The sequence below is a fragment of the Kogia breviceps genome, chromosome 6 (assembly GCF_026419965.1).
Source record: "Kogia breviceps isolate mKogBre1 chromosome 6, mKogBre1 haplotype 1, whole genome shotgun sequence".
NCBI lineage: Eukaryota > Metazoa > Chordata > Mammalia > Artiodactyla > Physeteridae > Kogia > Kogia breviceps.
This window is the reverse complement of record NC_081315.1, coordinates 45,973,140-45,993,434: the sequence shown is the minus strand read 5'-3', so window position 1 is coordinate 45,993,434 and position 20,295 is coordinate 45,973,140. Positions and strand designations below refer to the sequence as shown.

General features: G+C 36.3%; 1 protein-coding gene across 1 annotated transcript; it reads left to right on the top strand.

Moving 5' to 3' along the window:
* The first annotated feature begins 203 nt into the window (after positions 1–203).
* Positions 204–15,720, top strand: EXOC1L (exocyst complex component 1 like). Its single transcript, XM_059065937.2, has 3 exons — positions 204–324; positions 9,288–9,418; positions 15,318–15,720. Exons 1-3 carry the CDS (start codon positions 204–206, stop codon positions 15,582–15,584), a joined length of 519 nt encoding a protein of 172 aa, XP_058921920.1. The 3' UTR covers positions 15,585–15,720.
* The last annotated feature ends 4,575 nt before the right edge of the window (positions 15,721–20,295 follow it).

The following is a 20,295-nucleotide window of genomic DNA, read 5'->3' as shown; positions in this document are numbered from 1 at the left end:
GCAGATACCGCAGTGAGGGGGTCTGACCGCCCTGAGTGCCCTCAGGAGCCTGGGTCTGGCTAGGAATGAGAAGTTGAAAGTGAGGGTTGGGAGGTGGGCAGGACTCACCGAGGAGCTGCAAACCAAAACAAGAAATCTAGGGAGCACAAGGAGAGAAAGAGTGAGCTGGAGCCAAGAACTCAGGCCAAGTGGAACTGGAGGAAATGTCATCATTGGTAAAGGAGGACTTGGAGAAGAAACTGTTTAAGCCACTCTCGCAGAATCTGTACGAGTTTATTGAAATAGAGTTCTCGGTCCAGGACAGGTATTACCTCTGTTTGTCAGGTAATCTGTTCTTTCTGTTATCATTTCAAAATGTAAATAACCCTAATTTGCTTGGGTGATAGAAGGACATTTTTGGGTGTTTATTTTCCTATGTAATAACAGCAGATGTATCTTCTTGTGATAGAACTTAACCATGTGAAGATTACGAATGTGGATTCTACAGAATTTTTTTTAAGTGCTACAATGGAAGACAAAAAAATATTGTATTAAGAATATTTTGGTTAATTGTTCAGAAATGAAACTGAGTATGTGCTTTTGCTGATTTGATTATTTAGTCTCCAGTCTTTTACTTAATTCACTTGCATGGCATGCAGTTTTCTTGTGTAAGAGCTTGTTTTAAAAAATTCAATGGAGGGCTCTCTATATATTTTTAAACATATTGGAGAATTGAGTTATACAACTGTATTTCCAACCAATCTGGACAACTAGGGTTCTTTCTTTTCATGCTAGGAAAGAAAAAAAAAAAAAAAGACCTTAGATTTTCTTCTGAGGCTTATTTAGACTTCCTAGTGGCTTATTTTGAAAAGAGAAATGATCTTTTAAAACTTCTTTCTCACAGTATGCTCACAGAAACTATATTTTAATGATAGAAATTAGTTCATGAAGATGGAACTTTAAGGAAATGTTCTCTAATTAAAATATTTTCCCTCATACTTTAAAAATTCATGAAAATTGTCCAAAGGTAGGAATAAGCTTTTGCACTTAATTATGATTTACCTAACCTGTAATTTTTGTGCTGAATTTAGACAGAAATCCTTGTGCTATTATTGAATTTAATATAAGCATTTCCTTTTCCCAATCCATGCTTTTTAATAGTTTTCAGGGGCTTTGGAGGAAAGAGCTTAGAAACTCTAAGTTTTCATTGTAGACTTTGCTTTTTAAGGCACACAGTTCAGCATTTTCAGAAAATTTGTTATAATTCCTTTCCTGATAATTTGCTTAGAAGAACTTTCAATAGTTGTCAAGAGGGGGTACTATAAGGGAAGTAGAACATCTTTAAAGAAAGTGCTAAGAACTCTTTAAAATTCTGTAATTCCTAATAAGTATACTAATATTTACTTAATAATAAGAATACTAACATTTATCTAATACGTTACCTAGCATATTTTGCCAAATAAATAAAAAGTGTAAGGCTTAGCATATCAGCAAGGTACAAAACTTAAAATCAGTCTGGGAAAAAGAAAGAAATCAAATGGAAAAAGGTCAAATGAAACAATTTTAGAAACTGTATTATATTCAAACGATCAGATCACTATATCTCAAAGTATCTTGACTTAATATATTAGAGAATATGCTTATTCCAACATTAAAATTTAATAATTTTATACCTATTATAATCCTACTTTATAAAACTAATTACTCATCACATAACATTAGTGTATACGTGTTTTTTAAGAAACTTATAAGAAATAGAACAATCAATAATGTATATTTATTTACCAGGCATTATTTACACCTAATTTACCACATGTATCTTAATGCCTGCCTCCAATGATATAATTAACTTGTTCTATCTGGCATGGAAAAAAACCAAAACACTCCTAGAATTAAATTTTGGGAAATGGATGTAATTTTTTCCCCAATATCCTCAAGTTCTGAGAAAGACACTGTGGGTTGGGGTCACCTGTTCTCTGTTGTCATAAATGACATGAATCCTTTTAACCAGGATTGGAACAACAAGGGGTTGGCATTGTTAACATGTGTGAAGGCAACCTCTTTAGGGTTTAATGTTTTCACCTGGACAATGACCACATAAAGTAGGTGATCACTTTCATTAGTAAAATTCAATGATTCTGTCATGTTAGAAGCAAAGGAAAAACAAGGTTCTCTTAGATGTGAGAAAGAGAAGACAATATTGTGATATTCCAGGTAAAAGTTAACATTATAAGTCATGTTCCTTCACCAACTTTATGACTCTTCTATGTATCACATCCATCAACTTGAGAGCACTTTCCCCAAATGTGGCATCTCTTTATGACCATTTCAAATGCAATTAGACAGAACAATAATTTAAAATAAAGTCAGTGTGATGCTTGCTAGTCCTAACTATTTGACTATGCTTTACTCAGAAAATCTCCATTGATAGGAATCAAGCAGGCCATATCTCAACTGTTGAGGCAGGTTACTCCAGGTTTTGAATGTTGGCCACCTTCTGGGAGTAGGGAGATGTATAGTTATGATTTCCTCTTTATATCCTACAATCCAGCAGTTCTAAATTTGTGAGAATCAAGTCTAGAGTGGTTAAATCTATCATGCATTTCTCAAATTAAAGAAGATATGTTTAAATAAGTTAAACTTTCTATTTATCCAATCAGAGTCTGTCTTTTGAAGCGGTCGCACAACCAAATGATTGTGATTTACTGTTGCCTTGATAACTTACTTGGTCAATGTCAAAAAGCAGATGTCTTAAATTCTGTCTCCCTCTCTGAAGTTTGCTAGGATTTACATTGGGGATTTCCTGGCACCTCTGTCTCCTCCCACATCAGGGTTTACATGGTCATTTCCCCTGGAAATTAGCTTCCCCTAGCCTAGAACATCATTATCCCTGGCTGTTAAAAGTGGCAACTTATTAGGAAGGAGGGAGGAGCTCTATAAAGTACGGAAAAAGAAAGGGACAAGTCAGTTGTGCAGTAATGAGAATGCAAATGAGTTAAGAAATTCTGAAGGACTTGAAATCGCATGTAAAGTGATTATGGCTGATTGGATGGGAAGTAGAAGGGCATGGTGGAATGGACCTTGGAAGGCTAAGAGTATGACACAGCTGGTGTGAAACATGACTCTGCTTTGCCCACCTGCCAGCTGTGATATATGGGGCGACACTCTGGCCTCGGTGTTGACCTCTCTGAACCAGAAATAATAACATTTACATCTACACATAGTGCTCTCCTCTTAAATCCTAACTAGGTGGAAAAAAATAATAAATTCTATTCCAAATAGGGCTAGACTTTTATTCCAAATTGGAAGGTGGGGTTATATTGTTAAAATTACAGAAAAGAATGTATCTATTGTGAAAACATATGCTGAAGTATTTATGTATAAATAATATATGCTGTAAATAAATATTTATAATAAAAATAAAATATACAGTAAACATATGGAAGTATGTATATTTATATTTTATAAATAAAAATTGTATACATATTCAGATACAGATTTAAGTATTCACATATATTTAGAAAAACATTCTCCATTCACAGGTAATTTATTTGAAAATAAATGGCATTTGCCAGAATTATGAAGATAGTATGCATAAACTCTCCATACCTATTACATGTTGATGCCAAAAAAGAACTTCTTCTCTGTGAACTGGAGAATTGAATAATTTTGTGAAATCATTTATACTGTTAACAATAAGAGTGTTAAATAAGTTAACAAGAAAAGGAAACAAAATACTAGAGACTGGGTGGCTTATAAACAACAAACATTTATTTCTCACAGTTCTGGAGGCACCAAGAACATGGTGCCTGCAGATTCGGTGTCTGGTGGGGATCTGCGTCCTCATAGACCACCTTTTTCTCCCTCTAACCTTGCAGGGTGGAAAGGGCAAGGGAGCTCTCTGGGGTCTTTTTATAGGGACACTAATCCCATTCATGAGGGCTCTGCCCTCACGACCTAATCACCTCTGAAAGACCCCACCTCCTATTACCATTACCTTGGGGGTTAGGATTTCAACATAGTAATTGAGGGGAAGGAGGGACAAACATTAAATCTAGAGTACCCAGTATTGCGCCAAAATCGATTTGATTAAAATATTTCTAGAAAAATTATTTGAAAGTTATTTTTTTGATGAAATTAGTAATAGCATTCTCAACAACCCCAAGACATCACCAATACATTGAAACATTTTCACTGAGGCTTCTTGTCTTTGATATCTCATGGTAGTTTTTCCCTATTACTTAATTTCAATGATGAAAACAATTATGTAACACTGGGACTATAAAATGACAGTGGTTTATGTATTTAAAGTTTTTCTGTGCAGTTTACTCGTGAGCTACTATTTTTCTTGTTCTGCCAAATTACATTGGTTCACTTGGTCAATCTTCTTTCCGCTTAGCCTCATGAATAATAGTGACTATTTCACCGTGATAATAGAGGCAGTTTTTAACAACAATGTTTATTTTGAAATTAAAAGTGAAGATAAGTTGTTAGCGTGAAGTTAAGATGGTTGTTCTGAAAATGCTAACTAAAATGGTGATACTGGAGCAGGTTCATTTCTGAAAGTCCCTGGGTCTATAGATATCACTAAATCATAATTAGATAGCAGCACATCTGATGTTACGGAAACCAACTCTGTTAACATATTGACTATATAAACACATTTCTGTTTTAAGACAATGTGATGTTTCCACTTTGCCACTGCCTTAATGTGAATACGGCCATTTAATTTTAGCTGGCAGCAGAACTCAAGTATGGAACTTAGGGATTGGGTCCACTTCAGCCTGAGCAGACTTTCACTCTCGACTAAAGACAGTTCTTGGAACCTCCTTGGCTGCAGAGGAGACTATTTTGCCAAATTAAGGAGGTTGTACCGTCTCTGCGCTGCATCACTGTATCAAAAGGTTAACTTTTAAAGCATGCATTTTATTTTCTTAGTTTGTTATTAGTGGGACAGTGACCATTAATGTAAGAAAACTTGATGACTGGTAGATCCTACCTTCTTTACGTCTCTTTCTTCATTCCCTCCCTCCCACCAATCCTTTACAGAACTGCCTGAGAAAACTTTCTAAAATGTAAAGCTCAGCCTGACCATTCACTTAAAGTCCTTCAGTGACAACACTCCTCACCCTCAGCAATCTCCCCAAAACCAGAGCTTTCAGGATAACATTTGAACTCCTTAGCATAGCATTCTAGAACTTTCAGGAACCAGCTCCTGCCTACGCTGCTTCGTACCACCTATTCACCCCTACCCTTCATGCCAGAAATACTAAATGCCTGTAAGGACTCAAAAGATTCAAGTATTTTATGCTTTTGTACACATGCAATTCCAGAACTCCCTTTACCCCTTTCTTCATTCTGCTAACTCCCATGGTCCTTTACAACTCAGATAACCTCCTTCAAGAAGCTCTCTCTGACCCCTAGTGGGATGAAGACGTCCCTTCTCCATGTTCCTATAAGACCCTGTCCATGCCTTATTCACAGCACTTGATCGTGTGTTTTCTCTCTGAAACCCCACTCTCTGTAATCTCAGCAAGAGCAGGAATGGTGCCATAGGGGAATGCACTTTTTCAATGCCTAGCCCAGGGCTTTGTACAAAAGGGGCACTCAAATACTTATCAAATTAATGAAACAAATCAGTGGGTCTACAGTCAATTAGCTGGTTATCATAACATGTAGATGAGGCAGTGGAATGATATTTTTATACAGTATCCAGTTATTTCTCCCCATCCCCATCCTCTCCCACTTCCTAAGTTGCCAGTGAGACAGCTAGACAGAACAAGAACATTATTATTTGGTTCTGAGGTAGAGCCTTTGTTGGGACAGACAATTACCTCCTAGTGGAAGGAACTGCCTCCAAAATCTTGTCCTTAGTAAGTATGACAGAATCAACCATGCTTCCACTTCAACACACCAGCCTAATGGCTTCTTTTCTCTTTTCCTTTCCTCTTCCCAAAGCTAACATCTAGACCAGTGGAAATGGACCTTTTTTAGGGTTGGAGAAGTGTACACGGACAGAAACCCACCAAATTTTGCACAGTTTCAGGAGACTCACAGTCTCTGAGCCAGTTTTCGTACCCAAGGTTAAGATCTTCCACACTAGGTCCCCTACAGGACATGCCCCTCAATTACTCCTTTTGTCCTCAAAATATGCAATCACTCCTCTTTCCAAACTCTTGGAATATGTGATCTAAATCATAGCCTTTATTCTCTTATCTCTCTTTCTAAACCCTACCTAACATAAGAACTGGCACATAGTACACACTCAGTATAGTTAGTCCATGAAGGAGCCCTCTATGAGCTGTTTTCTGCCCTCCCCATTCTAGAGAAACTGCCCTCGGGGAAGAAATCAATGATCTTCTCTAAGTCAGATTCAGTGCCAAGACTAAACAAAGTTACCCAACAAAGTAACTTCATGGGATTGTCTCCAACTCTTGAAATTCTCTGGCCTCTTGATTTCCATAGCATTGCACTGTTGGGCTTGTCTCTTTTCTGATGGCCCCTTCTTAGACCTCTCTGCTGGCACCTTTTTTTTTCTCTACTCTGTTTCACCTCTTTCCTCTGCTCTTTTCCCTATAAACCTAGTTTTGGAAACCTGTCCACACAGAAAAATCCCAAGTCTGTATCTTCATTCCTAAACTATAAACTTCCATCATCTCCTTCTCTTCTGAGATAGTTTATGGAGCTCATCTGTACATCAAAGACTAAATTCACTATTCCGCCCAACCATGCTTACGTATTTGGTTTTCATCCAGTGTTTTGAATGCCTCATTTTAAATCTAACTTAGATTTACCACTTCTATTTCCATTGCCTACATCCTATGCCTAGATTCCAACAACAGCCTCATAAACAAAACAAAACAAAAATGGAAACAATTACTATAAACCAGACACTATCCTAAGTCATTTATATACTTTAATCTTTATACCCTGTGGGTTTGTATCACTCTGATGTCCACTTTCCAACATGAGAAAACTGAGGTTTAATCTCTCTAGAGATTAAATAATGAGATTACAGACCACAAGAAGTGGTGTCATGATTTGAATCCAGAATGTTTAATGCCAGAGCCCACTAAGACACACTGCCTCTTCTAGGGACCTCCAGTTCTTCTCTCTTTTCTTCTTCAATGTATCCTGGGCATCAGTGATTCCAGAAAAATACTCCTTCAACAGGGCACCACTGTCTTAGTATCCTGTTCAAGGAGGAAAGAGACTTACTGAATATGTATTACAGTATGAGCTTTCACTGAACTCCTGACATAGTACCCTCTTCTTAGATTTGTCAACCTGCTCAGACTCCCTTCTCTGGGAGACTGAGCTCAGCTTCATCATGAAGTCTAAACTCAACTGGTTGCCTTAATTTCAGTATCACCTGCACTTATAGAGGATAACTACTCCCTTCACCAGTCCCAACTCTGGAGCCCTCACTGTCCAGGCCAGATTCCAATCCCTCCCATCAGAGGGGGGTTGAGACACCATGAGTCCACAGTGGTTTCTGTCACTTTTCAAAACATTTTCACAATCTGGTTAACCTTGTTGTCCACCATATCCTAACACCAATCAATCTATACAATCCACTATCTCTAATCATACCTGGTGAAGTTCAGGGTCTATTGTCTACTCATTTTGTCATACTGTCCTTCACCTAGAAATGCCGTCAGTATCATCCTTGCCTTTACTAATTTTAAAGCTCTATCTCCAATTCTATTTCTTCCATAATTATTTCCTTAACTATTCAAATCCTCTCCCTTCTTAGAACTTCTGTTGAACATATAGTCTGTTCCATATTGCTTATCTATCACTATGATTATATTGTAATAATCTTCTTAACTAGGAGATCATGCCAAAGTGATGCTTTCCAGAACCAAAAGAGAGTCTTCCCCAAAGACAAATTCCAGTCTCATTCTTTTCTTTTTTTTTTTTTTATTTTTTATTTTTATTTTTTTTCCTGTTTCCCCCCTCATTCTTTTCTTTTAAACATCTTTATTGGAGTATAATTGCTTTACAATGGTGTGCCAGTCTCATTCTTAGAAGACAGAACCACCTTGTAACTCTCCAAGTGACATCATCCATCTTGAAAGTTTAAGATATTCAATTCCCGGCTTCCCTGGTGACACAGCGGTTGAGAGTCCGCCTGCCGATGCAGGGGACACGTGTTTGTGCCCCGGTCCAGGAAGATCCCACATGCCGCGGAGCGGCTGGGCCCGTGAGCCATGGCCGCTGAGCCTGCGCTCCGCAACGGGAGAGGCCACAACAGTGAGAGGCCCGTGTACAAAATAAATAAATAAATAAATAAAGATATCCAATTCCCACCGCCACCTCTTTATAATATACCTGTATACCTTCATATTATATATTTTATGTGACACGTATGTTAGCCTTGTCTCTTCAACAAAACCATAAATTTCCAGAGGGCAGGGACCATGTCTCATACTTGTACCCTCTGTGACATTTGTAATAGTTCTATCAGGCAAATAGTGGATACCCAGTAAATACTCCCTTGGGAACTCATTGATAACTTTCAGCCCAGGAACTCTAACATCAAGTGTTGATTCTTCTAATGTGTTCATATGAGACCAAACACAATGATTTTAAGACCAGGAAATTATTTCCCTCATGTTGTTCACATAAAATAAGCAATGATTTTCCCATACCTTTCAAAGTATAGTACTAAAGTTTTTTGTCTCAATGGCACATTTTGAATACTAGGATTTTGGATACACACTACAGAGGATTAAAAATCTCAAACAATACCAAATAGGTCAGTAGTTGCTGTTTTGCAAGCACTCTTACATCAAAAATCTCGCAGCAACTTAAAAAAAAAAGTGTGCACTAGTATTTTCATGGTCAGTCTTCAACAGTGGGTTGCTGTGTGAGCAGAACTGTTTACTTTCCTGTGCTCATTTTCTTATATTGTCATAAATTAAAATTCCATCTTGTTCTGGTAAACACTTTGGCACTGACTGTATGCTCACACTAAGCCTCCTATTTCCTGCCCTGAGTTGAACTCTATCCTCCACCACAAAGCTCAGAGCTGAAAGCACAGAGCTCGGTGTTCTATCTGACAGACATTACCGCGGCTGTATGTGACCACAACTGCAGTAAAAATAAAGTTAACACACTGAGGAAATTTGAGGGCAGACTCATGAAGCTTCAGATACCTCGGGGTTCATAACTGGGGTGCAGATACAATGTACGTTCAAGTTTATTATAGGAAAAGGAGATTCATAAATACTGAAAAGTATGACGATGAATAATTTATTATCTTCTAAGAGTCTATGTAAACGAAGTGTTTTTCTGTCCTACAGTGACCAAAAATGAAGAAGTAAAAATAATTATGGTGAAACACTACAGAATAGGTTTAGATGAAAAATATGAAGTAACCAAAAAGTGGTCTTTGAACGATCTGCAGATGATCGATGGAAAAGAAGCAGATACAGTAAGTGTTATGTTTTGTAAGGGAGATGTGGGATCAATATGCTGGAGACCTTTATGGTTAATATCTTACTTCATATATTTTTGGCAAGTACTGAATGTTAAAATGACATATTATTCTTAAGTGGTAGAGTTTAATCTACTGGGATTATCTACTGGTTTGTTTGTTCTGTTTTTATGAGTTTAAATTTGAATTTTGTCTATGAGATTTAAAGCATCTTTCCCAAGTTCTTCTTAACAGGTTAAACACAATCTTCCAGTCAGTTCTGAAACTTTAAATATCTGATGCTTCCACCACCACTCTCTCCCCAGCCCAGTTTCCTCTGTAAGTTGTGGGGATTCCTTTCCTCATCTTCAGATTTTACTGTCAGTTAGCTGCTTGATCCTCTGGAAGGATCAATAACCCTTGGAAATCCTACAACCTCAGTGTTGAAAGTGGGGAAAGGGTGTGTACTTTAATCTCTTGTATGACCACTTGAAAGTGGTTTTCCCAGTCTCTCCTTGAACTCTTCTACTGATGGAGAACTCATTACCACATGAGTAAATCCATTCTATTTCCAAATTAACATCCTCTATTTTTACATGTCCCACTTATGTTTAACTAAAATCTCTTTCACTATAACATCCACCCATCAGTCCTAGCTTCGTCATTTGAAGCAACCAGAACAAACCCAACCCTCCTTTCGCATAGCAGCCTTTCCAATGTTTGAAGACACTAATAAGCTTCCCTCAAGTTTTCTCTTTTCTGGGTTAAATGTAACCATTTTATTCTTTAAATAATGTTCATATGAAGATCAAATAAGATAATATGACAGGATTATACAAACACTAAGAGGTCATAGTACTGTTGTTATTTTCTCCCATGACATTGCTGCAACACCCTTCACTATGCAATTTCTTCTCCTCTGGAATGTTTCCGTTTTTCCAGAATTAAATACAATACTTTAGAATTAGCATGACCAGTTTGTATTTCCTTTGATCTGGATTCTTATTTCTAGTAAACATTCAACTGAGACCTCAGGTCTTTTGGGCATGAATTGCCATTTAACCTGATCTGCCATACCTTCTACATACATGGAATAAAATCTAGATAAAAGCCCTTCATGATCTGGCTTCTTTACATCTGGTCATTTCCCCTAAAACTTTTTACAGCAAAAGTACTTTAATACTCTTGGAGCTTAGAAAGCTCAGTCACCTCCATCCCTCACCCCATTCTCAGATTCCCCATGGAGTAAAGTCCTACTCATGTCCCCCTGCCCTATAACCCCATTGCACAGTGGATGTAAATAATCCAACAAACTGCAACTGTTGGCTTACTCTGTCTTCCCTCTGGATAAAAAACTGTAACCATTCCTTTTCATCTTTTATTGTAGGCTTCTGCCTGGCAGTTATCAGAGACTCAATAAATATTTCTGTTATTGTTGGATGAATTAGAATTTAAGCTCATTTATTCTTAATCTGATTAAATGCCATATTCTTAGGTTGGTCTATTGTTCCTGCCTATCAAATCTTCTAATATTTTTATTTTTTAATATTCACTATAGTATGATGCAGATTTAATGCGCACAGCATTTAGGACTTCATTCAAGTCAATAATAAAAATGATGAAGCAGGCAGGGCTAAGTGCATACCTCTAGGTAATTGATAGGTTATCATTACTACTACTAATATTACTTCTACTAGTAGTACTGCTACCTGCTACCATCTCACACTCAGTAAACTCTTACCAGATGACAGGAACCACAAAAAGCTCTTTCCATATAAAACTTCACATAATTGTCACAAAAATCCCATCAATTTGATTCTATCATTACTCCCGATTTACAGATGAGGAAAATGAGACATAAAGAAATTAACTGACTTGCCTAAGGTCAAATAACTACTCTAGAGATGGAACTAGACTTTACCTCCAAATCTATCAATTTGTCTTCTTTGGACTGATTGTTTATCATCTCTACAAATTTGTGTATTCAGTCATTCACTGAGAATTTATGGTATACCAGGCTCTGAGGATACAGTGGTAAGTTAAATGGACACAAGCTCTTAATTCTGCCACTTAATTCTGCCTTATTAATTATCTAGTCTGAATATCTAAATTTTTCCCTTAAGATCTTTACTGAAATCAATATATGTTATCTGCTATTATTTTATCACCTAGGAATCTTATTTTTAAAATTTGGTGTGTTTGGCATGACTTCTTGGTGAAAGCATGCTGGATTTCATTGCTTTCTTTCCTAAGTAATCACATAGCATTTTTCTTTCTTTTTTTTTTTGCGGTACGCGGGCCTCTCACTGCTGTGGCCTCTCCCGTTGCGGAGCACAGGCTCTGGACGCGCAGGCTCAGCGGCCATTGTTCACAGGCCCAGCCGCTCTGCGGCATGTGGGATCCTCCCGGACTGGGCCACAAACCCGTGTCCCCTGCATCGGTAGGCGGATTCTCAACCACTGCGCCACCAGGGAAGCCCTACATAGCATTTTTATGATATTATATTCTACCTAAATGTTCAACACTTAGGAAATAGTTAAATATATTTTTTCATGTCAATATGCTGGAACATTACATGGTCATTAAAAGTCATGTTTCCAAAAGAATACCTCAGAACACATTTGTTCACCATTTAATAAGTTTTTTAAAAATCAGCTAAATACAAAACTTTTCTATAATATTATCTCATTTTACATATTTAATTTATCATAGTATTGAAAACTGAAAGCTGAACCTTAAATTTTAATACCAAAAAATGTATGTGGGTATATAAATGTATATATGAAACTAACCAGTACTTTAACAATAATTATCTCTGTGTCATAGGAGTACAAATTTTTAAAGTATTTTCTTCTATATACTTTTAAGTATTTGCCAAAATTTCTATACTGCATTGACTTTTATACAAGTCAGTGTCAAGTTCACTAAGCTGTAGTTTCAAGAATTAATCATGCCCACCTCTTTTTTGACCATTTTCTTATTTTTTTCTTAAGTTCTCAAGTGAATATAAAATTTATTTAGCATTCAAACTTCATTAAGACATGTGCAATATGGCAATTTTACTGGGGGTTTAACCCTATCTAGGATGATTGTTTTCTGGGGCTTAGCAACAGGGTCCAACTTAGCACTAATTAAATACTTTATTGAATAAATATAATACCAAACAAAATGCATTCAAATGCTTTCTACAAAAAATCAATTTTAAAGGCTTTCTATTCAGGCTAATGGCAAACACAGTAAAGGTAGATATGCTAGTTTAACATAATTGGCTGATTTTATACAGCCAATTATACAGCACTTATATATTTTAGTCTGCAAATATATTATTAAATGATAGAGAACATCTAATACAACCATTTCTACAGAACTAGGAAATAAATTTCTAAGAAAGAAAGATTTTACAGACCCCATCTTTTATACCCACCCCAAGAGTAATACCCCAAATGTTACTAATGTCATAATTATTTTCTATAAGCTTGGTCAGTGCCTGGGGATGTATTAATCAAGACTGCGAGCTTAGATTCATTGGAAGCAGCCAGCTCTGCTCTATTTTCTCCTCACCTTTCTGGCCTTTAATTCCATCTCTATGTTGTTAATTATTCCCTTTCCCATTTGAAGATTGTTATCTTTCATAGTGAACTAGATACAAAAGGGAAATTGAGTATTTCTATTTTTCTGATCACTTTAGGGCCTAAAATATTAAATTGTCAGAAGAAAACCTATAATATCCAAAGAGTATTTCTTTTAAATATTTCTTTTCTGTGGATGAAGTAAAAATATCTCAGTTGTTCTGGGAATTTCCACTTGTCTTCGCTCTTGTAATTGAATCCTCAGGAGTCAGCATTTATTATATTTTTCTCGATAGCAATGATTCAGTTTTACATAGAGCTATTTAAAGCCAAAAGCTGTCAACTTTAAAATGGAATGGAATTGAAATGGAAGTCAATTTATAAAGCAGAAATCAGAATGACTGGGGATTTGGAGACTGACATGGTGCAACAGAAGAGAGAATGATGAAGCAGGAAATGGGGTTGGGCTGAGTGAGAGCTTAGTCCTTGTCTTGGCTCTGCCAATAACTACATGTGTGACCTGGGCTTCACCCCTCTGTAAACTATTATTCACTATCACATTACATTATATTATATTATATTTAATCTACTATAAACAAGGGATTACTGAATGATCTATGAGATTCCCTTTTAGCTCTATCAAAAGAAAGAAAGAGAGAGGAAGAGGGGGAGACAGAGGGAGAGAGGAAGGAAGGAAGGGAGGGAGGGAGGGCAGGAGGGAGGAAGGAAGGAAGGGACAGATGGACGAACTTGTATTCTATGTTCATGCCTGCCTAGGCTTCAATTATTCGGCTAATGGAAAAACTTAATCCTCTCCAAGTATCTCAGAAGAACAAAGGATATTTTCTACATGATAATGAGTAAATGTTTCTGTGAGGAAACTACATAAGGAGTATGATTAGTATCTGGTGACGGAATGGGTGTGATTTCCTTTCATTGAGATTCTCTAAAGAACTGTCCTTCAATCTACAATCATGACAGCTAGGAAACATTTTGCAAGGTGTGACTAGAGAACATTGTACTTAAAATCACATCACCCTTGTACATTCTTTTTCTTAAAGTATTGTTTTGTTTTTTAAAAGTGTTAATAGTGTAAAGCAAGGTGATATTAACACCAGTATCACAATCTTTGGGGACAGATTTGGGAAAAGGAACTATCATTCATTAAGCTCCATACTAGTATCACAGTTTAAATGATTAATCTCATACAAACTTCATAGCAAACCTATCTAAAAAGTGAAGGCCAAATATAACAAGTGCCCTGCCCATGGTTACATCAGAGTCAAAATGGTTGGCTAACTCCAAAACCCTTGTTCTTTTTCCTGTCTCCTCTAAGAATTTTCCTATTTGAAAAAGAAATTGCAGATACATAAGTTCTTATATACAAACTTTACACACTGCATGGTAACAAGTCATTAATACTTTTGTTTGGTCTGGTCTCTCTCTGCCTCTTTATCATTTAGGGCAATGTTTACCTCCACTTCTCTTTTTATAGGATGACTTCAGATCAGTTCAACACACATTTGTTGAGAACTTAGTAGTTGCTGTGGAAACACAAAAGATAAATAACTGAAAACCTCTGCCCTCAAAGAGAGCTAGGAGTTAGGCAGATAATGAATGCTAAAGCATTTAGTAAACTGAAAAGCACTTTATAAATGCAAGGTATAGTTGTTAGTGCTATTAGTAACAGTAGCAATGATTATTATTTTAACATGTAGGACCTAGATCAGGTTTGATGCCTACTTTTCCCTGAAACATCTCCACTATAAGTATACAGCCTAGAGCAATCCAGGGAGTCAGTCTTTAGTAAATTGTCAGTTTCAGTCAAATGATTTAATGATCCTTGCTATTAACTTTAAAAGTAATTACTTGCTATTAACTTCAAAGCCAGCAAGTTGGTGATCTGTTGTATGCCAAAGGCTGATTAGCCATTCTGTATTTCCCCCTTCTACCATTGAAATAGCACAAGGGGCCAACCTCCTAGTAGAGAAAAGGAGAAACCTTTTCTCTCCTGTGGAAGTCTATAATTGGGTTTATTCTTTTCTTCCATCCCCATCCATCCTCTCAAATTCACTACCTTGGGAAGACTTGGTAACTGCACATTTTGACACATATTTATTTGCATAATTGAAAAATCACAGATGCTTCAAAAATAATCTTTCTTATTGTTGTTCTTTGTAGAAGCAACATGTTTGAAACAGGTAGTTTTGGAAAGCTCATTTGTAAATTTTGGGAAAACGTTTGATACTGATACTTTACAATCAATACAACAATCAATATGAGAGAATCCAGGAAATCTAGCTACTTTCCTGGCTACAAACAAAATCATGTCTCTCTTTTTCTTCTAGGACAATCCATTTTTTGATCTGCATTTCAAGAAAGTGTACAGTTTGGAAGCATATAGTTGTGCTTCCAAATATGCCTTTGTTCGAACTGTAAACAAGCTGAATCATGCATACCTCAAGAAGGACTTACAGATCGTGAACTTTGATTCTACTTACATTAATGATGATTCCATTTGGTCCTCCAACAACAAGGATTGCTTGGTCCTTATGAGAATATGCTTTTATGCTTTCAATCTAGTGTGCTTGTCCCTGTGTCCCCTGCCACTCTGAATATGTATACCATGTTCCTTCATCAGTGTTCTATGAAAATGATTCCCTAAGTAAATACTGATAGTCATGATTTTGTTTTTTCCCTTTATCAGTGACTACTATTCATATGAAAATAAAGCGATGCTTTGTGAATTGCAGTGAAATGTGTTTTGATGCATTCATTCAATATTCTGGACTTTTGCCCATGTGTTCTTTGGTAACTTTGGAAGGAATTGGATGGTTTTGCCTAAACTAGTATTCTACTAAGGGGTATAAAAATTATCTTGAAAAGTCTAAATAAGTGGAAATACATCCTGTTTTCACGGACAGGAAGATTTAATATTGTCAAGATGTCAGTACTACCCAAAGTGATCTGCAGATCAGTATAATCCCTATCAAAATTCCAGTGGCTTTTTTGTAGGAATGGAAAAGTCAATAGTCAAATTTATATGGAGCTGCAAGGGACTCCACACAGGCAAATGATCTTGAAAAAGAAGTACAAAGTTGAAGGACTCACACCTCCCAATTTCAAAACTTACTACAAAGGTATAGTGATCAAAGCAGTATAGTACTGGCATAAAGATAGACATACAGACGAATGGAATAGAATTGAGAGTTCAGAAATAAACTCATACATCTATGGTCAACTGATTTTTGGAAAGGATGCCAAGTTCATTCAAAGGAGAAAAAATAATCTCTTCAACAGAGAGTGCTGGGACAACTGGATATCTACATGCAAAAGAAAGAAACTGAACCCCTTTCTTACAGCATACACAAATATCCTTAAAATGGATTAAAGATGTGAATATAAAACCTGAAAACATTAAACTCCTAGAAGAAAACATAGGGGTAAATCTTCAGGACCTTAGATTTGGCAATGGATTTTTATGACATCAAAAGGAAGAGCAACAAAAGAAAAATTAGGTAAATTGGACTTCAACAGAGTTACTTTTGCGTCAAAGAACATTATCAAGAAAGTGAAAAACAAACCTACAGAATGAAAGAAAACATTTGCAAATTATATATCTGATAAGGGTTTAATGTAAAGAACTCCTACAACTCAGTAACAAAAAGACAAACACCTAATTCAAAGATAGACAAGAAACTTGAATAGACATCTCTGCAAAGTATACAGTAAGCACAAGAAAAGAAACTCAGCATCATTAGTCATTAGAGAAATGCAAATCAAAACCAAAATGTGAACCCCCTTCACACCTACTAGGATGGCTATTTTTTTAAAACACAGAAAATAAGAAGTGTTTGCAAAGATATGGAGAAATTGTAACCCTCATATATTGCTTATGGGAATGTAAAATGGTATAGCCATGGTGGAAAACAGTTTGACTTGTCCTCAAAAAGCTAAACATGGAATTACCAAACAACCCAGCAATTTCACTCCTAGGTATATACACAGAGGAACTGAAAGCAAGGAGTTGAATAGATGTTTGTACACCAATATTCATTGCAGCATTATTCCCAGCAGCTGAAAGATGGAAACAATGCAAGTGTCCATCAACAGATGAATGGATATACAAAATGTGATATATCCATACAGTGGAATATTATTCTGCCATAAAAAGCAATGAAGTTCTGATACTTGCTACAACATGGATGAACATAGAAAATATGTGAAGTAAAATAAACCAGATACAAAAGGACAAATATTGTATGCTTTCACTTATATGAAATATATAGACTAGGCAAAATCAGAGACAGAAAGTAGATTAGCAGTTACCAGGGGCTGGGAGGAAGAAAAAATGGGGAGTTATTACTGAATGGTTATAGAGTTTCTGTTTGGGGTGATGAAAACGTTTTGGAAATAGATAGTGGTGATGGTTGCACAACACTGTGAATGTAATTAATGCTGCTGAATTATACATTTTTAAATGGTTAAAATGGCAAATTTAATTTTATATATATTATACCATAATTTTTAAAAATAATGTAATATGTTAAAAATAATTGAATTGTTCACTTTAAATTGGTGAATTGCATGGTGTGTTAATTATACATCAATAAAAATGTTAAAAAGAAAAAAAGGACTACTTTAAATCTACTAGAGGAAAACATGGGTGAATTTTTTTATAAACTGAGAGTGGGGAAAACTCCTAGCTATCACTCAAATCTAGAAACAATGAAGAAAAATGATTAATTTAACTACATCAATATAAGAAGACTTTGCATGAAAAGAAAAACTATATTCAATCAAACAACAAATGACAAACTGGAAAAAGTGCAAGTTATGTAGCAATACACTTATATCTTTCATATACAGATTGCTCCTAAAATTGAAGAGTTAAAAAAACTAACTGCAATTTGCTGAAAAATTAGTAAAAGATACATACGTAGAAAAAGAATTGCAAATGACACTTAAACATATGATAAGATGCTTAACCTTGCCCATAATAGGAGAAATACAAATTAAATATACAGTGTGATCCTGTTTCTTACCTCTCTATTGGAAAATTTTCAAAACTTTGACAATATTCCATCGGGAATGGGAAAACAATTCCCCTCATTCACAGCTGTTGGAAATGCAAGAGAGTACAAATCTGATAGGAGAGGAATTTGAGAATATCTTGCAGAACTACGTATACATTTACTCTTTGATATGTAAATTTTATTTTATTTCTAGGACTCAAAGGTATCCCAAAGGTACTTTGGCAAAGATACAGAATGACAAATGCATAAGGCATGTGACATTGTTTGCAAGAGTAAAATATTTCAAATAGTCCGAATATCCATCTTTAGAGGAAGAGGCCTGATTGGAGGTCATTGGCATGAGGGAAGTGTTGGCGGGCTAACAAGAAGCCAAGCATACTAGGTGATTGGTTAAAGGTATGTATATGGCTTTCTCTATAGTTGGTCCTAAGTCAGAAATGGGGGCCAAAATTAGGGAAGCTGGGTTATTAATCAAGTCCTGGTCGTTTGGGGCCCATTACTACAGGGGCTATTATTAGGCTTTCTAGATTGGTTGCTACAGATAGTAGTTTGACTTCCTGGACTGGTTACTGAACATACTAGTTTGGCTTCTTCAGCTGGTTGCTGCAGGTTGTGGGGCAGAGTTCTATTTTTATATATAATCTGGCCATTGTCCATTTGTATATTCAGAAATATCTTGTTTATGGTGGTGGTTACATGACTGTGTACATTTGTCAAAATCCATCAAACCTAAAACCATATCCAGAAGCTTAATTGTTAGTAATATTGGTAGTATTATTTTGACAGTATCATAGGAGTGTGAGTATTGTAAGATTAACACATGTTATCACGTTAATGTCATTAGAAAGTGAGATTTTTAAGCCTAACAGAGGGAATATACAAGTAAAAAATCAAAGAAATTAAAGCCCAGTAACAGTAAATTTAACTGGAAATGGTAATATAAACTTTCTAATATAAACCCCTCTTTTTTTTAAAAAAAGCATGCATTTTCTAGATTTGTCTACTGAAACTGTGAAGCAAAGACATCGTGAGGCATGAGCATCTTAGCATGCAAGAGTGTTCTGCAAATACCATCTCCCACTGAAAAGACTGGAGACTATTTAAAGAAATTACTGATTCCAGGCCTGGGACAGAAAATGTACAAGATGAACATGGGACATCTTGATGTACCTGGAAGAAAGGAAGCTATCAAAGTCAACTGGGGCCAGTCCAAGGACACAGGAGCCAACTTGAAGTAGCTCCCACTGGCCTAAGATGAGACAATTTGAGCATAACAGGAAAATGACTATAATAGAATGAAGCACAACAGATATATTTAAGTTCATGAATTTACAATACTAACAAAAATATATCATTTGTTGTCACTGAAATATCTGAAAATAGACAAAGGATAGACTCAAGCATCTATCTTGTCGTTCCCGTAGGAACTGTATTTCAGGTGACACATGATGAGGGGAACTTTTAAAGAAGAATTCCAAATAGTGAGTGCTGTAGGAATGATAGAACTAGAAAATTACCATTTTTCAATCTCTAATGAAATAATAGATTTAGGCAACAATTATCAATGAATGTTAAAAACCATTAGGTGAAAGGTTATGGGGAATTTTATAATGGAGGGAGCAGGCTGATTCTACCCGAACCCAGTGAGCAATCTTAGTATCACCAAAAGTGGGTCAGCCAGCCTGAAGTGCTCATGATGTGATGTGGTAAGAAGTACATAAGTACCATCAATGAAGGAGTCTTATCTTAAAAATGAATGTGGGGCTTCCCTGGTGGCGCAGTGGTCGAGAGTCCGCCTGCCGATGCAGGGGACACGGGTTCGTGCCCCGGTCTGGGAGGATCCCACATGCTGCGGAGCTGCTGGGCCCGTGAGCCATGGCCACTGAGCCTGTGCGTCCAGAGCCTGCGCTCCACAAAGGGAGAGGCCACAACAGTGAGAGGCCCGTGTACCACAAAAAAAAAAAAAAAAAAAAAAAAAAAAAAAAAAAAAAAGAATGTGAATCTAATCAGTCTTCTAGGTTTAGATACTGAGTTTTAAGAAATATGGGAAATGAAGGAATAAGCTAAATGGCATGCAAATACAGAATGTGAAATTCTATAGCACCAATGACTCAGTTTCTCTACAAATCAATTTTTTTAAGTGTGTTGGGGGAAGGGGTAGGGAAACTGTTTATTATTATCTTATTTTGTAATATAAAAGAGACAAGAAATATAACATCCAAATATAGCATGTTGGATGCTATCCAGGGACCTGGTGTGGATGGACCCTGATTTGAATATCCCAAGTATA